The 22,281-nt window shown below is 36.5% G+C and overlaps 13 protein-coding genes across 13 annotated transcripts; 9 read left to right on the plus strand and 4 right to left on the minus strand.

The window, feature by feature from the left end:
• Positions 1 to 114: 114 nt before the first annotated feature.
• Positions 115 to 1,509, plus strand: LEO1 (Paf1-complex subunit LEO1; the record flags this gene model as incomplete). The annotated part of the gene is made up of 1 exon (XM_071054453.1): positions 115 to 1,509. The coding sequence occupies one exon, from the start codon at positions 115 to 117 to the stop codon at positions 1,507 to 1,509; it is 1,395 nt and encodes a 464-aa protein (XP_070909146.1).
• A 915-nt stretch (positions 1,510 to 2,424) lies between these two features.
• PFY1 (profilin) lies at positions 2,425 to 2,601 on the plus strand (the record flags this gene model as incomplete). The annotated part of the gene is made up of 1 exon (XM_071054454.1): positions 2,425 to 2,601. One exon carries the CDS (start codon positions 2,425 to 2,427, stop codon positions 2,599 to 2,601), a length of 177 nt encoding a protein of 58 aa, XP_070909147.1.
• A 422-nt stretch (positions 2,602 to 3,023) lies between these two features.
• GCY1 (glycerol 2-dehydrogenase (NADP(+)) GCY1) lies at positions 3,024 to 3,956 on the minus strand (the record flags this gene model as incomplete). The annotated part of the gene is made up of 1 exon (XM_071054455.1): positions 3,024 to 3,956. One exon carries the CDS (start codon positions 3,954 to 3,956, stop codon positions 3,024 to 3,026), a length of 933 nt encoding a protein of 310 aa, XP_070909148.1.
• A 1,095-nt stretch (positions 3,957 to 5,051) lies between these two features.
• On the plus strand, positions 5,052 to 6,032 carry GRE3 (trifunctional aldehyde reductase/xylose reductase/glucose 1-dehydrogenase (NADP(+)); the record flags this gene model as incomplete). Its single annotated transcript, XM_071054456.1, has 1 exon — positions 5,052 to 6,032. The coding sequence occupies one exon, from the start codon at positions 5,052 to 5,054 to the stop codon at positions 6,030 to 6,032; it is 981 nt and encodes a 326-aa protein (XP_070909149.1).
• Positions 6,033 to 6,535: 503 nt separating this feature from the next.
• YPT35 (Ypt35p) lies at positions 6,536 to 7,078 on the plus strand (the record flags this gene model as incomplete). Its single annotated transcript, XM_071054457.1, has 1 exon — positions 6,536 to 7,078. One exon carries the CDS (start codon positions 6,536 to 6,538, stop codon positions 7,076 to 7,078), a length of 543 nt encoding a protein of 180 aa, XP_070909150.1.
• Positions 7,079 to 8,237: 1,159 nt separating this feature from the next.
• Positions 8,238 to 9,206, plus strand: TRR2 (thioredoxin-disulfide reductase TRR2; the record flags this gene model as incomplete). The annotated part of the gene is made up of 1 exon (XM_071054458.1): positions 8,238 to 9,206. One exon carries the CDS (start codon positions 8,238 to 8,240, stop codon positions 9,204 to 9,206), a length of 969 nt encoding a protein of 322 aa, XP_070909151.1.
• Positions 9,207 to 9,800: 594 nt separating this feature from the next.
• CDC12 (septin CDC12) lies at positions 9,801 to 10,976 on the minus strand (the record flags this gene model as incomplete). The annotated part of the gene is made up of 1 exon (XM_071054459.1): positions 9,801 to 10,976. The coding sequence occupies one exon, from the start codon at positions 10,974 to 10,976 to the stop codon at positions 9,801 to 9,803; it is 1,176 nt and encodes a 391-aa protein (XP_070909152.1).
• Positions 10,977 to 11,329: 353 nt separating this feature from the next.
• Positions 11,330 to 12,916, plus strand: CTM1 (cytochrome c lysine N-methyltransferase; the record flags this gene model as incomplete). The annotated part of the gene is made up of 1 exon (XM_071054460.1): positions 11,330 to 12,916. One exon carries the CDS (start codon positions 11,330 to 11,332, stop codon positions 12,914 to 12,916), a length of 1,587 nt encoding a protein of 528 aa, XP_070909153.1.
• Positions 12,917 to 13,413: 497 nt separating this feature from the next.
• ERP5 (Erp5p) lies at positions 13,414 to 14,040 on the plus strand (the record flags this gene model as incomplete). The annotated part of the gene is made up of 1 exon (XM_071054461.1): positions 13,414 to 14,040. One exon carries the CDS (start codon positions 13,414 to 13,416, stop codon positions 14,038 to 14,040), a length of 627 nt encoding a protein of 208 aa, XP_070909154.1.
• A 353-nt stretch (positions 14,041 to 14,393) lies between these two features.
• On the plus strand, positions 14,394 to 15,695 carry UBA4 (Uba4p; the record flags this gene model as incomplete). Its single annotated transcript, XM_071054462.1, has 1 exon — positions 14,394 to 15,695. The coding sequence occupies one exon, from the start codon at positions 14,394 to 14,396 to the stop codon at positions 15,693 to 15,695; it is 1,302 nt and encodes a 433-aa protein (XP_070909155.1).
• Positions 15,696 to 15,897: 202 nt separating this feature from the next.
• On the minus strand, positions 15,898 to 17,052 carry RNJ42_04299 (putative cystathionine beta-lyase; the record flags this gene model as incomplete). The annotated part of the gene is made up of 1 exon (XM_071054463.1): positions 15,898 to 17,052. The coding sequence occupies one exon, from the start codon at positions 17,050 to 17,052 to the stop codon at positions 15,898 to 15,900; it is 1,155 nt and encodes a 384-aa protein (XP_070909156.1).
• Positions 17,053 to 17,988: 936 nt separating this feature from the next.
• Positions 17,989 to 19,422, plus strand: APE4 (aspartyl aminopeptidase; the record flags this gene model as incomplete). The annotated part of the gene is made up of 1 exon (XM_071054464.1): positions 17,989 to 19,422. One exon carries the CDS (start codon positions 17,989 to 17,991, stop codon positions 19,420 to 19,422), a length of 1,434 nt encoding a protein of 477 aa, XP_070909157.1.
• A 259-nt stretch (positions 19,423 to 19,681) lies between these two features.
• On the minus strand, positions 19,682 to 21,190 carry RNJ42_04301 (Fumarate reductase 2; the record flags this gene model as incomplete). The annotated part of the gene is made up of 1 exon (XM_071054465.1): positions 19,682 to 21,190. The coding sequence occupies one exon, from the start codon at positions 21,188 to 21,190 to the stop codon at positions 19,682 to 19,684; it is 1,509 nt and encodes a 502-aa protein (XP_070909158.1).
• Between the last annotated feature and the right edge of the window lie 1,091 nt (positions 21,191 to 22,281).

Genomic DNA, 22,281 nt, shown 5'->3' on the forward strand with positions numbered 1-22,281 from the left:
TCTTTTTAAAATACCTGACATCTTCTCATTGAGTTGTTAAAAGAAGGTAAGAATATAATATCCCAGGAGTAAATTCAATATATCTTTCTGAAAAGAAATAAAGTTAAAGTGACTATGTCTGAATTATCGAGTAGAGAAGGTAGTGAGGCCGTGGCAGGTGAATCTCAGCCATCTGAGCCAATTATTAGTCAGACAGCTGATAATGAATCCAGTGAACGAATTACTAATGAGACCGACGGTGTTGGCTCTGGGGATGAGAAGGAGCAAGAGGAACCAGCAAATGATGAAGACGCTGGAGAGATGGATGATTTATTTGGAGACGATGATGAAGAAGATGAAGATGAAGACGTTGTTCAAAAAGGTAGGGGCCGTGGTGCTAATGGATTGAGTGATGGGGATGAAGAAGATGAAGAGGATGAAGGCGGGGTTATGAAACGTAATCGTCGTGGAGATTATGAAATGGATGATGACGAAGAAGCCATGGAACAGGAAATGTATACAAGAAAATTCTATGGTGAGGATGTTAATAATTACTCAGATGATGATGAACCCCATACATTCAAGGAGTCAAACATCGAATTGATCAGACATATCATTCCATACAAGACTAGAACTAATAATAATGAGCACAATGAAATTTTCTACGCAAAGGTTCCAGCATTCTTGACTATTGATCCAGTCCCATTTGACCCACAGGGTTTTGAGACTAAGGTAAAGGACAGACTTAACAACTTTTCATCAAAGGAAGATCAGTTAGGTGACAGACTAATAGACGAAAACACTGTAAGGTGGAGGTATTCTCGTGATGCTGAGCAGCATGTGTTTAAGGAATCCAATGCGCAAATAGTTCAATGGTCAGATGGTTCGTTTTCTCTAAAACTTGGTAGTGAATACACGGACATTATTGTAAATGACACAGATAACACATTCCTAACGGTATCTCATGATCAACAAGAACTAATGCAATGTTATGATGGTGGTGAGATAACAAAAACTATGATGTTTATTCCTACATCAACTAACTCGAAGATCCATCAGAAGCTAAGTAAAGCAGTCACGAGAAGAAATGCCAGAGAAAATCTGGGACCAGGTTCGTACATCATTAAACAAGATCCAGAAATAGAAAAGCGTGAACTAGAGAAGATCCAAAGTCAAGTAATAAGGGAAAGAAGGAAGAGACAACAGAAAGAGAATGAAACTCGTGAGAACTCAGAAGGTGGTTTTGCAGAGACAGCCGAATACTCCAAACGCGCTACAAGTGCTCCTAGAGGCGGTAGACGTGATGAGTACGAGGATGACGGATTCATGGTAGATGATGATGAGGAAGAGGATTTCATTGATGACGGAGACGAAGAAGAAGAAGAAGAAGACGATGATGATCTTGACGTAGAACGTCTGAAGAACGCCAAGAGAAAACAGGATGCATTCGAAGAAGAAGAGGAGGAGAGTGACGATGATGATACGAAGAGGAGGAAAGTTGCAGTTATCAACGATGAAGATGATGAGTAGAACATAACCAAAAAATTAACCCGTTTCCATCATAGGCCTTTTAATTAAATCATAGGCAATTTCCAAGCACTATCTTCATTTGAGAGAATTACATATAAATATATAATTATAAAGGACTTCCTTAGTATTGTAACTAAAGTCATATTTGTACTATAGTCTAAAAATAAATAAATATCTCCACATGGTTTTAGTGTAGAATGATATTTTCATGCCCAATTACAGGAGAATCCATTATTTTTTTCCGTGTTATTCTGCCAGGGATAAATAGGGCCCTACATTTTTGAAATTCAATTCATGTTATAACAATTAGTACAAATATTCTCCGAACCTGAGATAATCTAACAAAGAATAATAAAATAATATAACACAATGTCTTGGCAAGGTATGTGACAGTTAATTGCTATTTGTGGGACCTTTATTGTGCGTATTTTCATCCTCTAGTTGATTTTTAAAACCATAGATCACGTTTTTTTAGTTTTCAATCAGAACGCCACTTAACAGATTTGATGAACTCGCTCACATTGGATGAACTCGATTCACTAATTTGAATTTATTACTAACGATTTATCTCTACCCTTTGTGACACGAATTGAATTGTATTATATGCTTTTTCCTGCCAGCTAAGCATCATGAAAAGGGGACGCACGGAACGATAGGCTCTATATACTATCTACCCTTTTCGATGATAGAATTCTGTTATTGTGGTAATGATACATATATTTAGCATACACCGATAACCTGTTGGCTACTGGTAAAGTTGATAAAGCTGTTATTTACTCTAAGGCTGGTGACGCCGTTTGGGCCTCATCCGGTGGATTAGCTCTACAACCAAGTGAAATTAGTGAGATTGTTCAAGGTTTCGATAACCCAGCTGGTCTACAAAGCAACGGTCTACATATCCAAGGTCAAAAGTTCATGCTTATTAGAGCTGATGACAGAAGTATCTATGGTAGACATGATGCCGAAGGTGTTGTCTGTGTAAGAACCAAGCAAACTGTCTTGATTGCTCATTATCCACCAACTGTCCAAGCAGGTGAAGCCACCAAGATTGTCGAACAACTTGCTGACTACCTGATTGGTGTCCAGTACTGATTATACCCATTTCTGATACGAAAAAAAGAAATAAAACAAATTAATAAATACCAATAATAAATAAAAATAAACAGGTTTTCATTCATTTGACTTCTATCTGATCACAACCGAAATTAACATATAAACTACCTTGGAAAGCAAATATTTTTTATGACTGCTAAAGTAAATAAATAGCAGTAAAAAGAACGTTTCATGAAAATCAATTGATGATTAATCTAAACATAATTACGTATAAAAGATATAGTATGTCTAGCTTCTGAAGAAGTTCATTTGGTAGTTTTGTTTCTTCGTACATAACAATATCTATTTTAATATCATAACTTAATACCTTATTAAAACTAATTTTTTTCTCTATTTTCATAGCTAGCTACTCACTGAAGATGAACTAGTTGGATAACTAATCGTATGTATAGTCTAAATAACTAAACGAAAGGAATAAAAGGGTTCCAATTTGGACATACGACTCTTTTTTCTCCGTGTTCTTTAGAGTAGTTATTAATTGTCGCAAAATCCTGCTCTGACAACCTGAAAGTTTTCAGGTTGCCTTCAATTCTGTCAGGGTGGACAGATTTTGGTAGAACCACGTAACCTCTTTGAACGTGCCAGCTGATAACTAACTGACCAGCATTGACATCATTTCTAGAGGCTATATCGTTGATTTCTTTCTCTTTTAATATTGGAGCATCGGTACTGCCCAATGGAGAGTAGGCTTCAACAATTATGCCTTTGCCTTTACAATACTTAATTAGTTCTTCTTGTGGTAACATTGGATGTACCTCGACTTGATTGGCAGCAGGTGTGATTTTGTTACCGGTAGAGGCTAGTAGTGTCTCCAAATTGTTAATAGAGAAGTTTGAGACACCAATTGCACGTACCTTATCCTTAGGTAATTCTTGCATTAGTTCCCAAGTCTTTACAAAGTTCCAATTGTCCAAATCAACATCTCTTGAACCATCTGGATTCTCAGGGATTTGGAGCAGATTTCCATCGGTAATCCTGTCTGTCTTTAAAGCAGCAGGCCAGTGCATCAGATAGAGATCGACATAGTCTAATCCAAGCCTCTTCAAGGACTGGTCTAGAGCAGTGGCAGGATCCCGATGTTGTGTACCCCAAAGCTTCGTGGTCACAAATATCTCATTTCTGGGAACATTGGAATCTCTAATAGCCCTACCAACTTCCTCTTCATTCTTGTAAATAGCAGCGGTGTCGATATGTCTGTACCCACATTTTAGTGCATGCATCACAGCCTCATAGCCCTCGTTTTCACTAGATTGCCAGGTGCCAAGACCTACAGCAGGGATCACAGCACCAGTGTTCAATTTCAAAGTTTCAGTACTATTACTTAAATTAGGCATCTTTTTTTATGTCAGGTTAGTACAGTTTAAGCTATACAACAATTAATAAAAAATAATTGAAACGTTATTAAAACAATTACAACCGATACTCTACAACTACAACTCCCATCCCTTTGAACTCTACTTTTATAAGGAAATTTCATACAGAAAAGAAAAGAGGTTGTTGAAGTCTAACAATTAATACAAATATTCTACACCCCCCTCTTAACCAAGATTATAGAGTAGGGGAAGGATCATATGTTGGTTATATGAGTTACCTTTCTTTTTTATCGTCTGTGATACCCAATTGATAATGTGTTATCAAGTCAATGACTTTTATTTTAGGATATATTACTACGTCATTTATTATTTTATTTTAATATCATGGCCATTTCCCAATGTGTATCGAGCCAAATATACACTCTAGGAGAGAGTGCTGCAAGTCCACTCACTACTTTATGAGCAACTATTTATCAGTCACCTGACTAAAATAACAATGGTGGTTATTATCCCTTATCCTTTATCCCTTACATAACCCATAAAATCGGCACAGCATTCAACGATGGTTACCCGTATGGTACCTGAACTGTTGCGTAGATGTTTTCGCAGGGTTTTCTTTACCCTGGTTTCTTGGTACACCACGGCTGACTTCTCTAGGGTTCAAAAATGCGAAAGGGCGCCATTGAAGTAAGAGAAAAGCAGTACAAAAAGCCCCATTGTGCGGTCATTATATAAACCTGCATTGTTCACCAACAGAGAAAACAATAGGGTTAGACGGTGCAAAAGACGGGGTTTTAGGGTTTCCTTATATCCTATTTTTTTTTAAAGTGTTATGACTACCGATTGTCTGTCGTTTGTTATGCTCTATCCCCTTCTTTACCCCCCAGGTTTTTTTTTCTTTAAAATGTTTTTTTAGGTTTTCTTTTAGGTATTAGGGTTTTTTCCCTGTTTTTCTATATTCTTCGAAATAAGGGCAATGCAATGCCCCTTCCCTAGGTATATAAAGAAAAAGGTTGCTGTACTTTTTATTTACTTCTACGATTGCAAAATGTCTTACAAGTTAACCAATTGCAATCGAATAGCTAATACTTGTAATAGAAAAAAAGAAAGAAAAAGATGTCTGAGTATGTTACCTTGAATAATGGCTTGAAGATGCCGCTAGTTGGATTGGGATGTTGGAAGATTCCTAACGACGTGTGTGCTCAACAAGTGTATGATGCTATTAAGATTGGGTACCGTTTATTTGATGGTGCTGAGGACTATGGAAATGAGAAAGAGGTTGGTGAAGGTATCAGGAAGGCAATTGCGGACGGTGTCGTCAAGAGGGAAGATCTATTTGTTGTCTCTAAGTTATGGAACTCGTATCACCACCCAGACCACGTCAAGTTGGCTTTGAAGCGTACTCTGTCCGATATGGGTTTGGAGTACTTGGACCTGTACTACATGCACTTCCCAATTGCCTTCAAGTTTGTTCCCTTCGAGGAGAAGTACCCACCGGGATTCTACACGGGTGCTGAGGACGAGAAGAATGGCCACATCTCTGAGGCTGATGTTCCATTGATTGACACTTGGCGTGCTATGGAGTCCTGTGTCGACGAAGGTTTAACTAAATCTATCGGTATCTCCAACTTCAATGGTGGTTTGGTCCAGGACTTGTTGCGCCAATGCAGGATTAAGCCTGCTGCTCTGCAGATTGAGCACCATCCTTACTTGACCCAAGAGAACTTGGTTGAATACTGCCAGGGTAAAGGTATCCAGATTGTAGCTTACTCTTCTTTCGGCCCTCAATCGTACTTAGAGATGGGCTCTGATTTAGCTAAGAACACTCCAAACTTGTTCCACCATGATACAATCAACCAGATTGCTAACAACCACAGAGTATCCCCATCCGAAGTCTTGTTGAGATGGGCCACTCAAAGAGGTGTCGCCATCATTCCAAAATCATCGAAGAAGGAGAGATTGGAGACCAACTTGAAAATCGATAGCAAGTTGACTCTAACACATAAGGAATTGGAAGCTATTAGCAAACTAAACAAAAACATTAGAATGAACGACCCTTGGGACTGGTTGGATGGTAAGTTCCCAATCTTTGCGTGAGTTTGTTAAATGCTCATAACACGTCAACATAGGAAATGTTTTTTTATATATAGTTATTTATCAGAATAGCAAATATATAGACTTAATATAAAACATCAGTGAATAAAATGAAACCTTTTCTTTGTTATAAAGTCGTTATAATAATATATATGTAGATGTAACTTTTGACGATAGAATTTTATTGACTTGGCTACAGTCCTTAATCACTTGAAAAAACCTTAATTGTAGTTATGTTAGTTTAGATGAGGAAGGACTCAGGAAGGATAAGTACTCATGGTATAAGCAATATATAAGTCTAATTTGCTAGCTAGACTATCTTACAATATTTTACATTAATTCTCGAAGTTATTTTGGTTCTGAATTGCTTGTACAAGAAAGAAAATAAGTAAACACATATAAGGATCAGTAGTTAGGCCTTTAGTAAAGGTTCGGTTGGTTTTTCTATAAGAATATTTTTGGTCATTTAGATAGGAGCAGGCTATTCGTTTTCGTAGTAGCTAATAATGACAAATAAGATTCTTGTGCTCGATCCAGAGCCTATTACTCTATTGGATAATGACGACAACACTATGGCCACTATTACTAGTACCCAATCTAGGCGAAGTAGTATTGCGAATTCCAACTTTTATTTTGAGAAGGTATTTGTTAGCGATTGTACGATTGTGTCAGGTGAGGAGCACACACCAAAATTTGCAGTATGGAAGGTAACAGTGGTTATGCATCCTTTGAATAGTACACATACTGGTTCCTTTCATATCAGAACTTACAAAAGATACTCTGATTTTGTGAAGTTTAGAGAGTGCCTGCTGGACAGGATACGGGAGGAAAGGCCGCAGTCTGTGAAAGAAATCCCTGCTTTACCTCCTACAGTGAAATGGTACTATTACGGTTGGAAATACGATGAGGTAAACCTAGATAAGAACTGGCTAGCCAAAAGACGTAAAGGGTTAGAGTTGTTCATTAACCAGGTGCTTTTGAACAGTCATGTTATGGAAATTGCTAAAGATCTTGTTATCCAATTTCTACGTACTGGCAACTCGAGATGAAAATTTTAAAGAAAACCAAGAAACAAATGATATTGCATATACTGAAAGAAAGAACAAAAATGAAGTAATAATGGTATCCAGGGTGCAAAACCGTTTACCATGGAGAGCTATTAAGGGAAGTAATCGGAAAAAGGAACTGTTGTATAATCCCTGATGGGGAGATTGTATCATAATATGCCTGTTTTTTTTTTTCTTTTTTAGTAAGCAAAAACACTGGGCTATGGTTTCAAGTCAACAGTGTTTTTTTTTATTTGTTTTTGTCTTTTGAATGAATCTGCAAGAACTTTCTTTCTCATAACGTAGTAACGATGATCTCTAAAAGAAAACCCATACTCCGTGTTTTATTGGAATTGGAGCGAGTGGCGGGAGGAATTTTATTCATGAAGAAGATATAATGAAATAAAAAAAAAAAAAAAAAGAGTCCAGATTTCACAAGGAACCTTTGTAACTGTTATATTGATCAACAGGTTCAAAAGAGTATAAAGAATAGTGTAGTGAATAAAAAAAAAGATAATGGAAGAAATTAAGTGATGGAGATTTATAATATCTGAAAAGGAATTTTTAAAAAAAAAAGAAATTAAAAAGAAATTAATAAAATGACGTAACGTGGTGCCTTTATTTTCTTATACGCTCTTTCTCGCTTAAAGGGTTTGTCTACCACCGGTGCGGCTACTGATATCTCTAAGTTCGGTGGTTGAACACCCGAAATTTTTTTTTTAATTTTTTTTTGTTCTCACCGAGAAAAATAAGTTTATACACAGTAATAGAAAGTCCTGGTGTTTCTGCGCGGATTTACAGGCACATTTTTTTTGTCGAAGGGCGTTGGCCAGATCATCTAGGTTTAATTTCGTAATGTGCTTGTTAAGCATTATTGAGAACTGGTGATAACGGAGAGTTCGAGTCGAGATCATCGATTTTAAGATACATTGCATAATGATTCTCGAGGAACAAATTTTTTTTTTGCTAGGAGTTGTGGATATATAAGGGGATGAGATAGTGGTTGGTATTTAGTTTTTGTTCCTTTGATTAATATTAAAATACTAATAATAACAATAATAATACTAACAGATAGTGAAATTAGAACAGTTCTAATACTAAACTAAACTAAGGAAAAAAAACACACACACACTTTTTACAACAAAACAAAAAATTGCCAAAGATGACTAACATGAACCACAAGAGAGTTGTTATTATCGGTTCCGGCCCTGCTGCCCACACCGCTGCCATTTACTTGGCTAGAGCTGAGATCAAGCCAACCATGTACGAAGGTATGTTGGCTAATGGTATTGCTGCTGGTGGTCAATTGACTACTACTACTGAAATTGAGAACTTCCCAGGTTTCCCAGAGGGTATGACTGGTTCTGAGTTGATGGACAGAATGAGAGAGCAATCTACAAAGTTCGGTACTGAAATCATCACTGAAACCGTTGCCAAGGTCGACTTGTCTTCCAGACCTTTCAAGCTTTGGACTGAATTCAATGAAGATGCCGAGCCAGTAACCACTGATGCTATTATTATGGCTACTGGTGCTTCTGCTAAGAGACTACACATTAACGGTGAAGAAACTTACTGGCAACAAGGTATCTCTGCCTGTGCTGTCTGTGATGGTGCTGTCCCGATCTTCAGAAACAAGCCTTTGGCTGTCATTGGTGGTGGTGACTCCGCCTGTGAAGAAGCTCAGTTCTTGACCAAGTACGGTTCTAAGGTCTACTTGATTGTAAGAAAGGACCACCTAAGAGCCTCCACTATCATGCAAAGACGTGCTGAACAAAATGAAAACATTGAGATTCTATACAACACGGTTACTTTGGAAGCCCAAGGTAATGGTAAGTTGCTAAACAACTTGAGAATAAAGAATGTTAAGACTAACGAGGAGTCTGACTTGCCAGTCAACGGTTTGTTCTATGCTATCGGTCACACACCAGCTACTCAAATTGTTGCTGGTCAAGTCGAGACTGATGAAACTGGTTACATCAAGACTGTCCCAGGTACCTCTCTAACTTCTGTTCCAGGTGTCTTCGCCGCCGGTGACGTCCAAGATTCTAAGTACAGACAAGCCATTACTTCCGCTGGTTCTGGTTGTATGGCTGGTTTGGATGCCGAGAGATACTTGACTGAATTGGAGTAATCTAATTCCAAATCTCATTTGCTATGTTTCTTTTAATGATATTCCAATATAAATTCAATTTTTTTATCCCCCCACTTTGTTATTTAGCATTTGATTTGATTGTCATTTATTTTCCTGAGTATATCTAGGAGAAAAATTCTGATACACGTCTCCCAGATGAAAAGAAAGTAAAAACATGTACGGAAAACTGATAATCATTTATTTGTCTTATTGTTAATCATTTCCTGTTTGAATCCTTTTTTCTTTTTTTCAATTACACTAACTCTATATAGTATAAATATCTATATCAAAACATCAAAATATTATAGACTATTGGTTTTTGACTTCAACGCGACTATTATCAGATATAAATAAATATATACATTTGTATTATTAACACAGAACGTTTCATCATTGTGTCGTTATCGACCTAATTTTTGGTTTATTCATAAGGTTCCACTATTAAAGTTATATGGATATGTTTATATAGTATACATAGGTAGTAGATTTATAATATTTTGTTGCTTGTATTTTTTAGTTAAGTTTTTATGATTTTATTAAGAATTTATCAGAACTCTTCTATCGGGTTTATATTTTTTCTTTCTTTTGCTACGATCAACGCATTTTTATTTGCAAAGATTTAACTTGTTCTTCCATTTTCTTTACTTGCTGTTGAATTTCTTCTAGATCTCCATTCAATTTCGATCTTTCATTAACAATATTTTGTTCCCATTGTCTGAATCTTTGCTCTTCAGCCTTAACTTGGTCTGTGAAATATTTCTTTAGTGCATTCTCCTCTTGCTTGTAAGCTGGGTTGTGTGATAGTTTTCTAGCTGGGGCCTTGATTGGGATAGATGGATCTTCATCCTTACCCTCACTAACATCTTTGAGTCCAATTTCCAATCTCAGTCTTCTATAAGTCTCGTAATGAATGTTGTTCGTGGTCTCCAGTAAATCGGCCAAGTAAGTCCTCAAGAGTAGTGTTCTCAATAAGACGAAGTCACAGTGGTTTTCATTCTCAACTTCAACAAGACCCCATGGGTATTTACGGGCAACTACCATCTTGCCTGCACTATTTTGGAAAGAGCGTTCTGAACCTACAATGTGGAATGGCATGGCTTCGATTAGTCTCCTGGCATGTTGGAATGAGATTTGTTCGTGTTCATTATCGGCAGCTTCTTCGGACTCGTCTAGTGGCGGCGTGAAAATCCTAATCTGATGGTACTCTAGAACTTGTCTAATCCTCTGCTTGAACTGAAGAATTTCATCGGCGGTCAACGTATCCGATTTAGCAATTACTGGGATCAGATTTGCTCTCGTTGACAATCTCTTCATTGTCTCAATATCAATTGGCTTCAACCCATGACCGGTAGGTCTAATGAAATATATAACTGCATGCACTCTTAGATCGAACTTAGTACCTCTAAATGGTTGTTGCTCCTGACGCATAAATGAATCGTGCTGGTCGTCGATGTAATCCACCACTGTCTGCCACGCCTTATCATTATTGACATTGTCACCAAACCCAGGAGTATCAATTAAATTGACACGCAACTTGAAGTTCGACTCCTCCAAGATCGCCCTAACTATATCAATCTGAACAGTCTTCTGGATAGCATTATCCCTAGGATGATCCTCGCGTGTTTTCAACGTCGTAGCAAACAGCGTGTTGATAAACGTGGTCTTACCTAACCCAGATTCACCACACACCATCAAATTCAATATCCCACCTTCTTCACTAACAATCTTAGCCCGCTGCATAGGCAATTGACTTAGCCCTATATACTCCATTTTCTTATTCGTTTTTTTTATTTGCTATTGCTTCTTTCTATCTCCTTGCAACGTACTTTTCTAATGCGAACTAGTTAGAAATGTATGGTGTCGATATTACGATGGTCTAGTTATCAGATCGATGAAGTTAAAGTTGAAGATGAACAAGATTATGATCTACGTGGTTTTATAATTTTTTTTTTTTTTTCAGCTTTTTATTTTTTTTTTTAATAGAACGACGCGGTTTTTTATTTATAGTTTTGATACAAGGAAAAAAGGGCCAATTTTCGTGATCTGAACTTGAACTTGAACTTGAACTTGAACTTGATTACAAATATAAATTATCTAGAATCGGACTCTTTAATTTACAAAAGATGCTGGTTGATGGAGTTGAGGTCTTGGAGGACGATTATGGTGGGTATGGTGTTTTCATTGCGGAGCCCAGGCTGCTTCAAGAGCGCTGTAAGTCTAGGGCGGGTGATCGGGCCGTTAAAGAGGGCCGGTTAGAAGTTCTGCGGGTGAGTCAAGTATATGATATCAAGCGGCTGTTGGCGATGATGGATAGTGAAGGTACTAATGGTAAGTTTTTCAAGACTATTATAAATGTCTCCTTAGAGCAATTGTCGCAGTTGTCTGAAACTTGTATCCTTGTCTTTTTTGTACTTGTGATACACCTGATGGATATTGAAGGGTATAATGTTCCTAAAGATTTCAGTGAGTATATCTCTACCGTACTTGTGAAGACCACGGTAGGCAATGCGTCGAACTGTGTTGATTCCTTGCTTGAGAGCTATGGACATGTGATTCTTTTCCATGACTTAGAGAATAACTTGGAGATACTTCATGATACCGCTACCAGAAACATACCCTTCACTAAACACTACTCTAAAAAGCTTTTGACACAGTTGTATAGCGCAATAGTCTCTCGGGTGCTAGAGATACCGCAGATTACTGATGGTGATAATGGGGATGACTCATTTGAAGTGACCCCGTCATTGGTTCCAATGTTGGATTACGTTAACCATGGAGACGAAAGGAAGCGAAATGCCTTCTACGATGTCGACAGAGCAACAGGCGATATAGTTCTATACTTGGATTTGACGAGGATTGACCTACAAAAGGTTTCGTCAAAGAATGAGATCCTCATTAGTTACACAGATGTTGAAGACTCAATGGGTATAATAACTAAATACGGATTTGATCCTGCGAACGACCTTGGATCAACAGCCACCAAGATCTTTTCATGTCCTTTCTACAAGAAGTATTTGGAGACAAAACCGAATACACAAGGATTGAACGTGCGGAATTTTTACCGTTGGCTGTGTGTTCTTCCAACAATACAGTTCTTGAGAGATCCAGAGGGACATTGGCTAATAAATAACGCACTAGATGAGTTCATGAGACTACTGCTTCCATTTGTTTGTGATCCTGGAACAGGAGAAGGTTACTGGGAATACTCTGACAGTCCAGAAGTTAAAGAACGGTTCATGGAATATTTCGAAGAGTACGATCCGCTAGATGAAAGGATTACCTACGATATGGTTAGGCAGCAATTCAAATGGTACGAAAGCAGTAATAACGATTTCATGCCGTTCCCACCTTGTGTATGGTCTATAAAACAAAATTTTACCAGTGGAAAGTCTATATCGGTTATGGAACAAGAGGATTATGTGATAACTATACTAAAAGAAAACAATGATATATATAACTCCACTATTAGAAGCTTTGAGAGCTATTTGAAAGAATATATTAAAAACAGAAAAGTAGCTCTCCATTCTCTAACTACAAGCAAAGACAGTGCCCTCTCGCAAATCGCTAACAGAGAGTTGAAGACATTGTCAGCCATTCTCATCCGTATGGAATCTGGAAAGTCTATATATATCAACTCTGATGAACCTGAATATAAGCTACTCCCTGTGGTACCGTCCAGAAACATAGAAGAGCCACCAGAATATGCTTAAGAGTGCTTCTTTATACTATTTGATACTTGCACGGGGAGGGGGGTTCTTTTTCTTGAGCGCTGACAGGCTCATTGTCAGATACTTTAAATGCATCGTTAAAAGATGGCTGTGTTTGTAGTCATCTCGTTCTTTACTAGTTTGCGTATTGTTAATATTCTTGAATATCCAGTTAGACGTTGACGTTGACAAAAAAATATTAAAAAAACGCGTTCATTTTCGCGTTAACGCCATTTTGGCTCCAACAAAAAATTCGGTTGCGTTGGGTTTTTGTTTTTTTTTGCACTGCTTTGCTAGCAATGCAATATAGAGAAGTACAATTTAATCGAAGTTTATTCATTATTGAACTCTATTATTCTTGAAATCGATTTCTATCTATCTGAATTTAATTACAAATAAAATTCTATTCTAGTAAAGGTTATTGCTGGATAGGAATAATAGGAAATAAAAGGTAAATAAAACAAAAGGATCATTAAGGATACCAAAAAAACTTACAGATAATGAAGCTACAAAACGTGCTATTTCTGGGGCTAATAGCTCAAGCCACTGCATTGCACACATATGTGAAGTCTGGTGAGATGAAATGTTTCTACAAGAACTTGAAAAAAGGTGATGTACTAGTGGGTGATCTTGATACTGCTATCAAGAAGGATGGTGTTTACACAGAGGACCCTGCCGTCAAGGTGGCCGTAAGCATTGCCGAGACCTTTGATGACGACCATGTTGTTATGAACCAAAAGAATCCATACACTGGTGATTTCACCTTCACGGCATTCGACAACGGTGAACATAGGATATGTGTCTCTCCTACTTATCCAGACACTGATGAACCGATCAGAGTCTATCTAGATCTGGAATTGAGTAACATTGAGAACCTGGACACTAAGGGTAAGCAAGACGAGACGCAACTAAGAAGAAGAGTTGAACAATTGAGTCAGAGGCTGAACAACATCCGTAGGGAACAAAGTATCATTAGAGAAAATGAAGCTATCTTTAGAGATCAAAGTGAAGCTGCAAACAGTAAGATTACAACTTGGACCATTATCCAGATCATTGTTTTGGTTGGTATGTGTGGCTTTCAAATCAATTACTTGAAGAAGTTCTTTGTAAAGCAAAAGGTTATTTAATTAATTTCTAAAGTGATGATTCCTTTTTCTTTGCATATATAAAGTGTTTTAGTATTGTTTCCTGTACAGGATATTACATATATAAAGAAATCTATTTAAATATACAACGTAATTAGTCTCCGTTAATGGCCAATACTATTTGAATTGTTGATGGTGCTGTTTGAGTTTAACAGGGTCCAACTATGTATAGTTAATTTCCCCGAAATCTTTACAATTTTTCTTGAAAAATTTCAGCGATGCCCTTACAAATCATTAAATTAGTGTAAACTATATTATTAAACATATCTCTTATATTTCATTAACTAGCTCGTTAATAAGCTTATGGAAACTAACACATTAATTTGCTACCATTGATGTCTCAACAGGATTTGAAAAGTGAAATAGAGGCTTTGAGAAGGGAAAATGCCCAGCTCAAGGAACAGCTGAAAGTCAAATCTGATAGCCAGTTATCCCTGGAAGAATATAGCCGTTATGGTCGTCAAATGATTGTGGAAGGCACTGGTGGTGTTGAGGGCCAACTAAAATTAAAGAAAGCTAAAGTCTTAGTTATTGGAGCTGGTGGGCTCGGTTCTCCCTCGTTACCTTACCTAGTAGGCGCAGGAATAGGTAAAATTGGTGTAGTGGATAACGACGTGGTCGATACTTCCAATTTACACAGACAGGTCATCCACAACACAGCTAAGGTAGGGATGTTGAAATGTGAATCGGCTAAACAGGTCTTAGAGAGTCTAAATCCTAATGTCGAAATTGTGACTTACCCCGTTAGACTAAACTCTACCAATGCTTTCTCCATTTTTGAAGGTTATGATTTGGTACTTGATTGTACTGATACCCCACTGACAAGATACTTAGTATCGGATGTAGCTGTGAACTTGGGTATGACTGTTGTCTCTGCCTCAGGTCTAGGGACTGAGGGCCAACTTTCCATATTAAATTATAAAAACTTTGGACCTTGCTACAGGTGCTTCTATCCTGTATCACCCAACCCATATGCAGTGTCCTCCTGCTCAGAAGGAGGAGTGATAGGGCCATGCATCGGTCTGGTTGGGACCATGATGGCTGTTGAAACAATTAAAGTTCTCCTAGATGTTTATACCCCAGAAAATTTCGAACCATTTTTATTGATGTATTCTGGTTTTCCCATTCAAAGTCTAAGAAGATTTAGAATGAGAGGTAGACAGACTAAATGCCAATGTTGTGGTGACAACCGTGTTATTACAAGAGCTGCTATTGAGTCTGGTGAAATAGATTATAATGTATTCTGTGGTGCTAGAAACTATAATGTTTGTGATGTTTCTGAAAGAATTAAAGTTACCGACTTTGATAGTGATTATGTAAAGCATCCTACAAAAGAAGAGAAAATATTGCTAGATGTAAGGCCTTCGCACCACTATAGCATCTCCCATATGGACACTTCTATAAATATTCCACTAAAGGAACTGAAAGATATGGATGGAAACTTAGAAGAATTAAAACAGCGAATTCCAAAATTGAATAAGAATAGTGAGATCATAGTTCTCTGTAGATATGGTAACGACTCTCAGATAGCAACCAGAGTTCTGAAGGATGAATTTGGCATGTCTAATGTTAAGGATGTTGCCGGTGGATTTTTCAAATACATTGACGATGTTGACCGAACAATACCCAAATACTGATAGAGGTATTTTACAATTACAATATATATTTTACAATTACAATATACATTTTTCAATTACAATATACATTTTTCAATTTTATAACTCATTAAGGCCTTTATCTTGAATTTAAATTCTATCTATATCTATAATAACATATTAGAGCTTCTGATATGCTGGTAGAATTCTGTAATTAGATTACTATAACACAACATAATTAATTTCAAAAATCTTTTAGAGAATCAAAGGCACGTGTAAGATCATCGATCAAATCCCTTGCTGATTCACATCCAATAGATATTCTGATTAAAGTTTGGTCGATATATGGATCAGTCATAGCTCGCCATTCAATCAGCGACTCAATGCCACCAAGAGAGGTTGCATGCTGGAACAGCTTTAGTTTCAATGGAAGCTGTTTACACTGCTCTTTATTAGCCAAGCTAATTGAAAATACAGGATTATAGCCTCCTACTAGTTGTTTTCTTACAAATTTTTCCGACTGTAAAGAGGAGTGATATATCTCCTTTAGAACAGTAGAGTATTTTGCCTTGTTTTCACAAAGGAAATTGACAATCTGAATGACATTTTCTGATTGCTTTCTTATTCTCATTTCATAGGTTCTTAACGATCTCAGTAACAGGTAGCTCTCGAGGTTAGGAACATTTGTACCTAAATAAAGTCTATCATCCTTTAATTTTTTGCTCACCGACTCATCTTTTGTAACTAATACACCACTCAGCAAATCAGAATGGCCACCAAAATATTTAGTTGCCGAATGCATAATCATATCAGCTCCGAAATTCCAAGCATACTGCAAAGGTGGTGGTGCAAATGTAGAGTCTATGATCAACAATGCCCCCTTGCTATGTGCTTTATCAGCATAACTCTGGATATCGTAAGAAATCCCGAATGGATTTACAGGTGACTCAAGATGTACCACATCACCTTCCCGTGCATACTCTTCTATATCTTCAAGTGGTCTTTGAACCAAACCATAATTCCTGGTAAATATGTCGGCAATTCCGTGGACCCCATGATAACTCTGTCCAATGAATAGTTGCTTTGGGTTGTAATAAGTCATGGCACCGTAAAATGCTGCAAGACCAGATGAATAAATCACAGCATGCCCGTCTAAAATATCCGAGAACAAACTCTCTAGCCTAGTGCTGTTGGGATGACTCAACCTAGAGTAAATAGGTGTTGTATCCATGAAGTCCAAGTTTTCACGTTCATTCCATGGCACCAGATCGTTCTTGTCGTACCTGAAAGTCGTTGAGACATTAATTGGTGGTGCAACATCGGAGACCCGATTATTCTTGTCATCTGAATGGATCAATTCAGTAGCCAAATCAAGTTTGTTTTCTCCTGAGATAGTCATCTTTTGTTTTTATTACTGATAGCAACTAAAACTGTTTCTTATAAATTTTTAAACCATGAGTATATATACAATTAAAATTCACAAGAAGGAAAAACGAATATATAAATGCTTTAACCTTTATATAGAGAGTCAACGGCGTTACTAAACATTATGTGGCAGCAGGCATTTATGAAAAAACAATTGAGTTATTTTTTTTATGTTATTATCTTTATAAATACAGGTGACATGAAAACCACAGTTTTATTTTTAACATACTTCCCTTTTTAATCATTTTGGTGCAGCCCATTGTTATTTGTATGAAGTCAGTTGCAGGTGACTATCCAGTCCAAAGTACTCCGTCTTGCCTTACGGAAACCCTCCTCTTCTCAGTGACATTAAAAAAAGAAAAGAACCCAATTACGAACAAATAATATGACATGATCACCCAATATATCAATATAAATATTACATTATGACTAAAAGAAATACTAAAATATATAACCACCTACCTACATTCATTTAAGTATATATTTATGATTATACGAATTATTATTGGCTAATTGTCGTATTACCTTTGAAATTTAACCATAAAATAGCTATCGAAACATATCACGCGTAACATCGTATTATACGAGTAGTGAAGTGTAGAATCCATAATGAAAGTGCCCTTTTGGTAAAGTCCATGGCTAGATATTACTATATATTGTTTTTATTGAAACCAGAAGACAGTAGAACAATTGAAGGTACCAATTGTATTATTTTCTATTTAAATTAGACGATTGAGCTATATAGGATCGGATAGCTCACTTTTTTATTTTATTTTTGTTTTAACAACTCATTTCAAAATTGCAGCAATTAAGTCCATATTCTGGGTTTTTCTATTCTGATATAAAGCCAGTAAAGAACTGCCAAAGTTTTAGTAAAGACAATATTGAAGTTACAAATAAGTCATTAGAGATGTCTAAGAGTTACGCTAGTGAGTTTGTCAAGTTTTTGGACGCATCTCCAACTCCATACCATGCTGTGCATAACATAAGGCAACACCTTGTCGCCAACGGGTTTAAGGAATTGAGTGAGAGAACTACTTGGCACGGTAAAGTTGACCGTAATGGCAAGTATTATGTCACTAGAAACAACTCAAGTATTATTGCCTTTGTGGTAGGTGGTAAATGGCAACCAGGAAACCCTATTGCGGTAACCGGTGCGCACACTGACTCTCCGGTGCTAAGGATCAAACCTGTCTCCAAGAGAGTCAATGAGAAGTACGCTCAAATTGGTGTCGAGACTTATGGTGGTGGTATCTGGCATTCCTGGTTTGATTCAGATCTAGCTCTAGCCGGAAGAGTTATGGTTAATGATAAAAAGAGTGGCAAAGTTGTCTCGAAGCTCGTTGACTTGAAGAAACCATTATTAAAGATTCCAACCTTAGCAATTCATTTAGATAGAGATGTCAATCAAAAATTTGAATTTAACAAGGAAACTCAGTTGTTACCAATTGCAGGATTAGTTAAGGGTGATCAGAAGAAGGATGATAAAACTGAAGCTGAAGTAATTGACTTCGATTCCTTAAAATCTATTGTTGAACGTCATCACAAAGATTTGTTAGATTTAGTGGCAGAGGACTTAAAATTAGATTCTGTAGAAGATATTGAAGATTTTGAATTAATATTATATGACTACCAAGGCCCAACTCTTGGTGGTTTGCACGACGAATTTGTTTTCTCTGGTAGATTAGATAACTTAACATCGTGTTTCACTTCTATGCACGGTTTAACACAGGCAGCTGATACCGGTATTAAAAATGAGACCGGTGTAAGAATGCTTGCTTGTTTTGATCATGAAGAAATCGGCTCTTCGTCAGCTCAGGGTGCAGACTCTACATTTATGCCAAGTGTCATTGAGAGAATATCTGGATTGAAGGCTGACGGTACCGATGTTAGTGATCCAGTCATGGTTCCTACCCACCATGAAGTGTATTCTAGATCATTTTTCCTCTCTTCTGATGTAGCTCATGCTGTTCATCCAAATTATGCTGCCAAGTATGAATCACAGCATAAGCCTGTTATAGGAGAAGGTCCTGTGATTAAGATTAATGCCAACCAACGTTACATGACAAATTCCCCAGGTCTTGTATTAGTGAAGAAGTTAGCGGATATTGCTAAAGTTCCTCTACAATTATTTGTTGTTGCCAACAACTCCCCTTGTGGTTCTACTATTGGCCCAATCCTTGCCTCTAAAACTGGTATAAGGACTTTGGATCTCGGTAATCCAATTCTAAGTATGCATTCCATAAGAGAAACTGGAGGTTCCAAGGATATTGATTATCAAATTGATCTATTTAAAGTGTTTTTTGAAAAGTATACTCAATTTGAAGAAAATATTCAGGTCTAATCACATGGGAAGAATGTTAAGAATTAGAAGTCCATTACTAGATTATTTGGTGACCAGTATTTACACTAGTCTATATTATTTATATATCATTAATGATAAGCTTTTTTCTATTTAGTATAAAATATGCTGTCATTTTTTTTTTTAATAAACTGGCTGTCAAAATAAAAAGGCCTCCACTAACTACATGAATATGTATATAAATTCAGATACTGATATAGAACATTATATAGTAACCCTGAGGGTTTGTCTAGGTATATATCTAATAACGAGAAGCAATACTGTTGGCAGCAGTTCTACCGTAAACGACACATTCTAATAAACTGGAACCACCCAATCTGTTTGCACCATGGACACCACCAGATACTTCACCAGCTGCATATAGACCTTTTGCTAGTGGCTTATTGGCAGTGTTTAACACTTGTGAATGCTCGTCAATTTGAGCACCACCCATTGTGAAATGGACTACTGGTGTAATTTCACCATAGTATACAATAGTGTTTGAATTAACATCTTTACCAAAGGAATTTACGATAAGTGGTCTATTGAAATCATCTTTGCTAGCTGTGGAATAGTGTTTTAGACCTTGTACTACTGCATCTAGTGGTGACTTAATATTATAATGATCAACCATCTCCTTAACAGTGCCTTTAAAAACTAGATTCTTAGACATGTAAAAATCAACATTAGCCTTGTAATTAGAATATAAGGATTCACTCATTAATATAATAGCTCTATTATCATTCTTCGGACAATAGTTTTGGATTGCTGCAGTAACACTGTCACGGGTACTCAATTCGTTTACGAATCTCTTACCTGTTTCCGGATGAAGAAGAATACCACCTAGGCCTCTCAAAGCCTCGGCAGCCAAAAATTTCCAGTTACTGTCTCGGTTAGCATTGTCGATGAATCCTGTTGGATGGACTTGAATTTCGCTCATATCGATCATTTTAGCACCCAACTTCTCCAAGATATTTTGTCCATCACCTGTTGTCTGTTCACCATTGGTAGTAGGAAGTTTAACTAAATCAGGATTATATTTTTCTAGCATGTCTTTGGAGTAACCAAACCCACCTGTCGAAAATATGACATTAGATGTTTGCAAAATTTGAGTCTCTCCAGTCTCATCAATATACTTGACTCCTTCAACTTGTCCAGACTTATTTATAATAACATCGATTACTTTACTATTCAGAAGGATTTGAACCAGGTCGGGATTCTCCTCAGAAGTCTTCTTTAATGCCTTCGATAAAGTAGAGACCAGTTCATAGCCTGGGGGAATGTTAGTCGATGATCTATGAGTTCTAGCTGTGGAGTGGCCACCTAATTGAGCTAGTTTATCCAATTTCAATCCGAAAGATTCTTGTAACCAGCTAATAGCAGACCTCGAATCCGACGTCAACTTCTTCATAAGAGGCTCTACACCTTTCCCCTTGGCAGACTTAACCGTATCTTCTAAAAATAATTCAGGACTGTCTTTGACTTTTAAAGACTCCTGAGTAGTGGAAAGGGCACCATTGATACCACTTGAAGCCTTTATTGAATTACCACCAATGGATTTGGCCTTGTCCAACAATATAACAGGAATCTTATAACTATTGGCCAATTGATTACTAGCAGTTAAACCCGCCAAACCTGACCCAATGACTACCACAGGCTGCTTAGTTACCTTAATCATTTGATTGCTCTTTTTTTGAATTATTTGTCTTCCTATTAGCACTAGTGCAATAACTGTTAAGTATAGTAGTATTTTCCTAGAGCTGCGTACCATCTTAAGGATATTTCTTTACCAGTTTCTATCCAAAGAGATATTCCTACTTTTTGGGGGGAAAAATGAAAAGAGTGAAACGGTTTGAATTGTTAGAGTTATTTACCTTTCCAATACTAACCAGCTTATTAGAATAGTAACATCCAATCCAAAGGGAATTCCCTAAAACCTTCTCTAATAGAAGTACAACTTCCTTGTTGCTTACTAAGACACCAGTGTTACGGGTGTTTCTGTGCTTCCCCATTCATGAAAAATATCTATATATCGGGACCCATTGTCTAAATTAATGAGTGTAGGTTGTAGTAAGTATATTTACAATGATAGCTTCACAGCATAGTATAATTATTTGATGTGCCTTACTGATATAGTGTATTTTAAAGAGTAACAGTTCTTTTAGATTTCATTACTTGAACAGTTAAATATGTATTAGTTATTGCGTATAGTAAATGATTGGAGTTATTTCTGTGTTATTTTATTTTATAGGATTAAAACACTTATATATACTCACTTCTGTTAGTATATAGTATTCATTCAGCTCTTTTCAATGAATTAGAGTAATTATTTGAATATGATTTTTTTAACATTTATATAGTTTTACTTGGTAATAACGAAAAAAAATAAAAAACAAAAAGGGAATAATATTAATAATATTATGTAGAATATCCTTGGTGTAGAGATAGAGATGGAAGCAAAAAAGTAAGTCAACAAAATAATAATACCATAAGTATATAATTGGATATTATTCAACAATAAGGAAGGCTGAAAATAAAAGGAAAAACCTGAACAGTCTTGAGAAGTGAACGTAACAAAAAATAATAATAATTTGTAATAAAAAAAAAAATGTTTTCAAAAGAGAAAAAAATTGCACTTGTTAATTTTTCTTCAGAATAACTGCAAATTGTAGCATTAATAATATATTAAAAGAAAAAAGATTTATTGTGTAGTTCTATCGTTATTAAGATCATATAAGGGAAAGAAATGTTAAGAAGTCCTTGACATTTTTCCTAATTTTTTTATTTTATTTTATTTTTTTAGAATTTTTATTATTTTATAATTTTTTTGGGATACTTGGTGAAATATACGATTTTTTGTTA

The sequence above is a fragment of the Nakaseomyces bracarensis genome (assembly GCF_045282275.1).
Source record: "Nakaseomyces bracarensis strain CBM3 chromosome Unknown Scaff13_0, whole genome shotgun sequence".
Taxonomy (NCBI): domain Eukaryota; kingdom Fungi; phylum Ascomycota; class Saccharomycetes; order Saccharomycetales; family Saccharomycetaceae; genus Nakaseomyces; species Nakaseomyces bracarensis.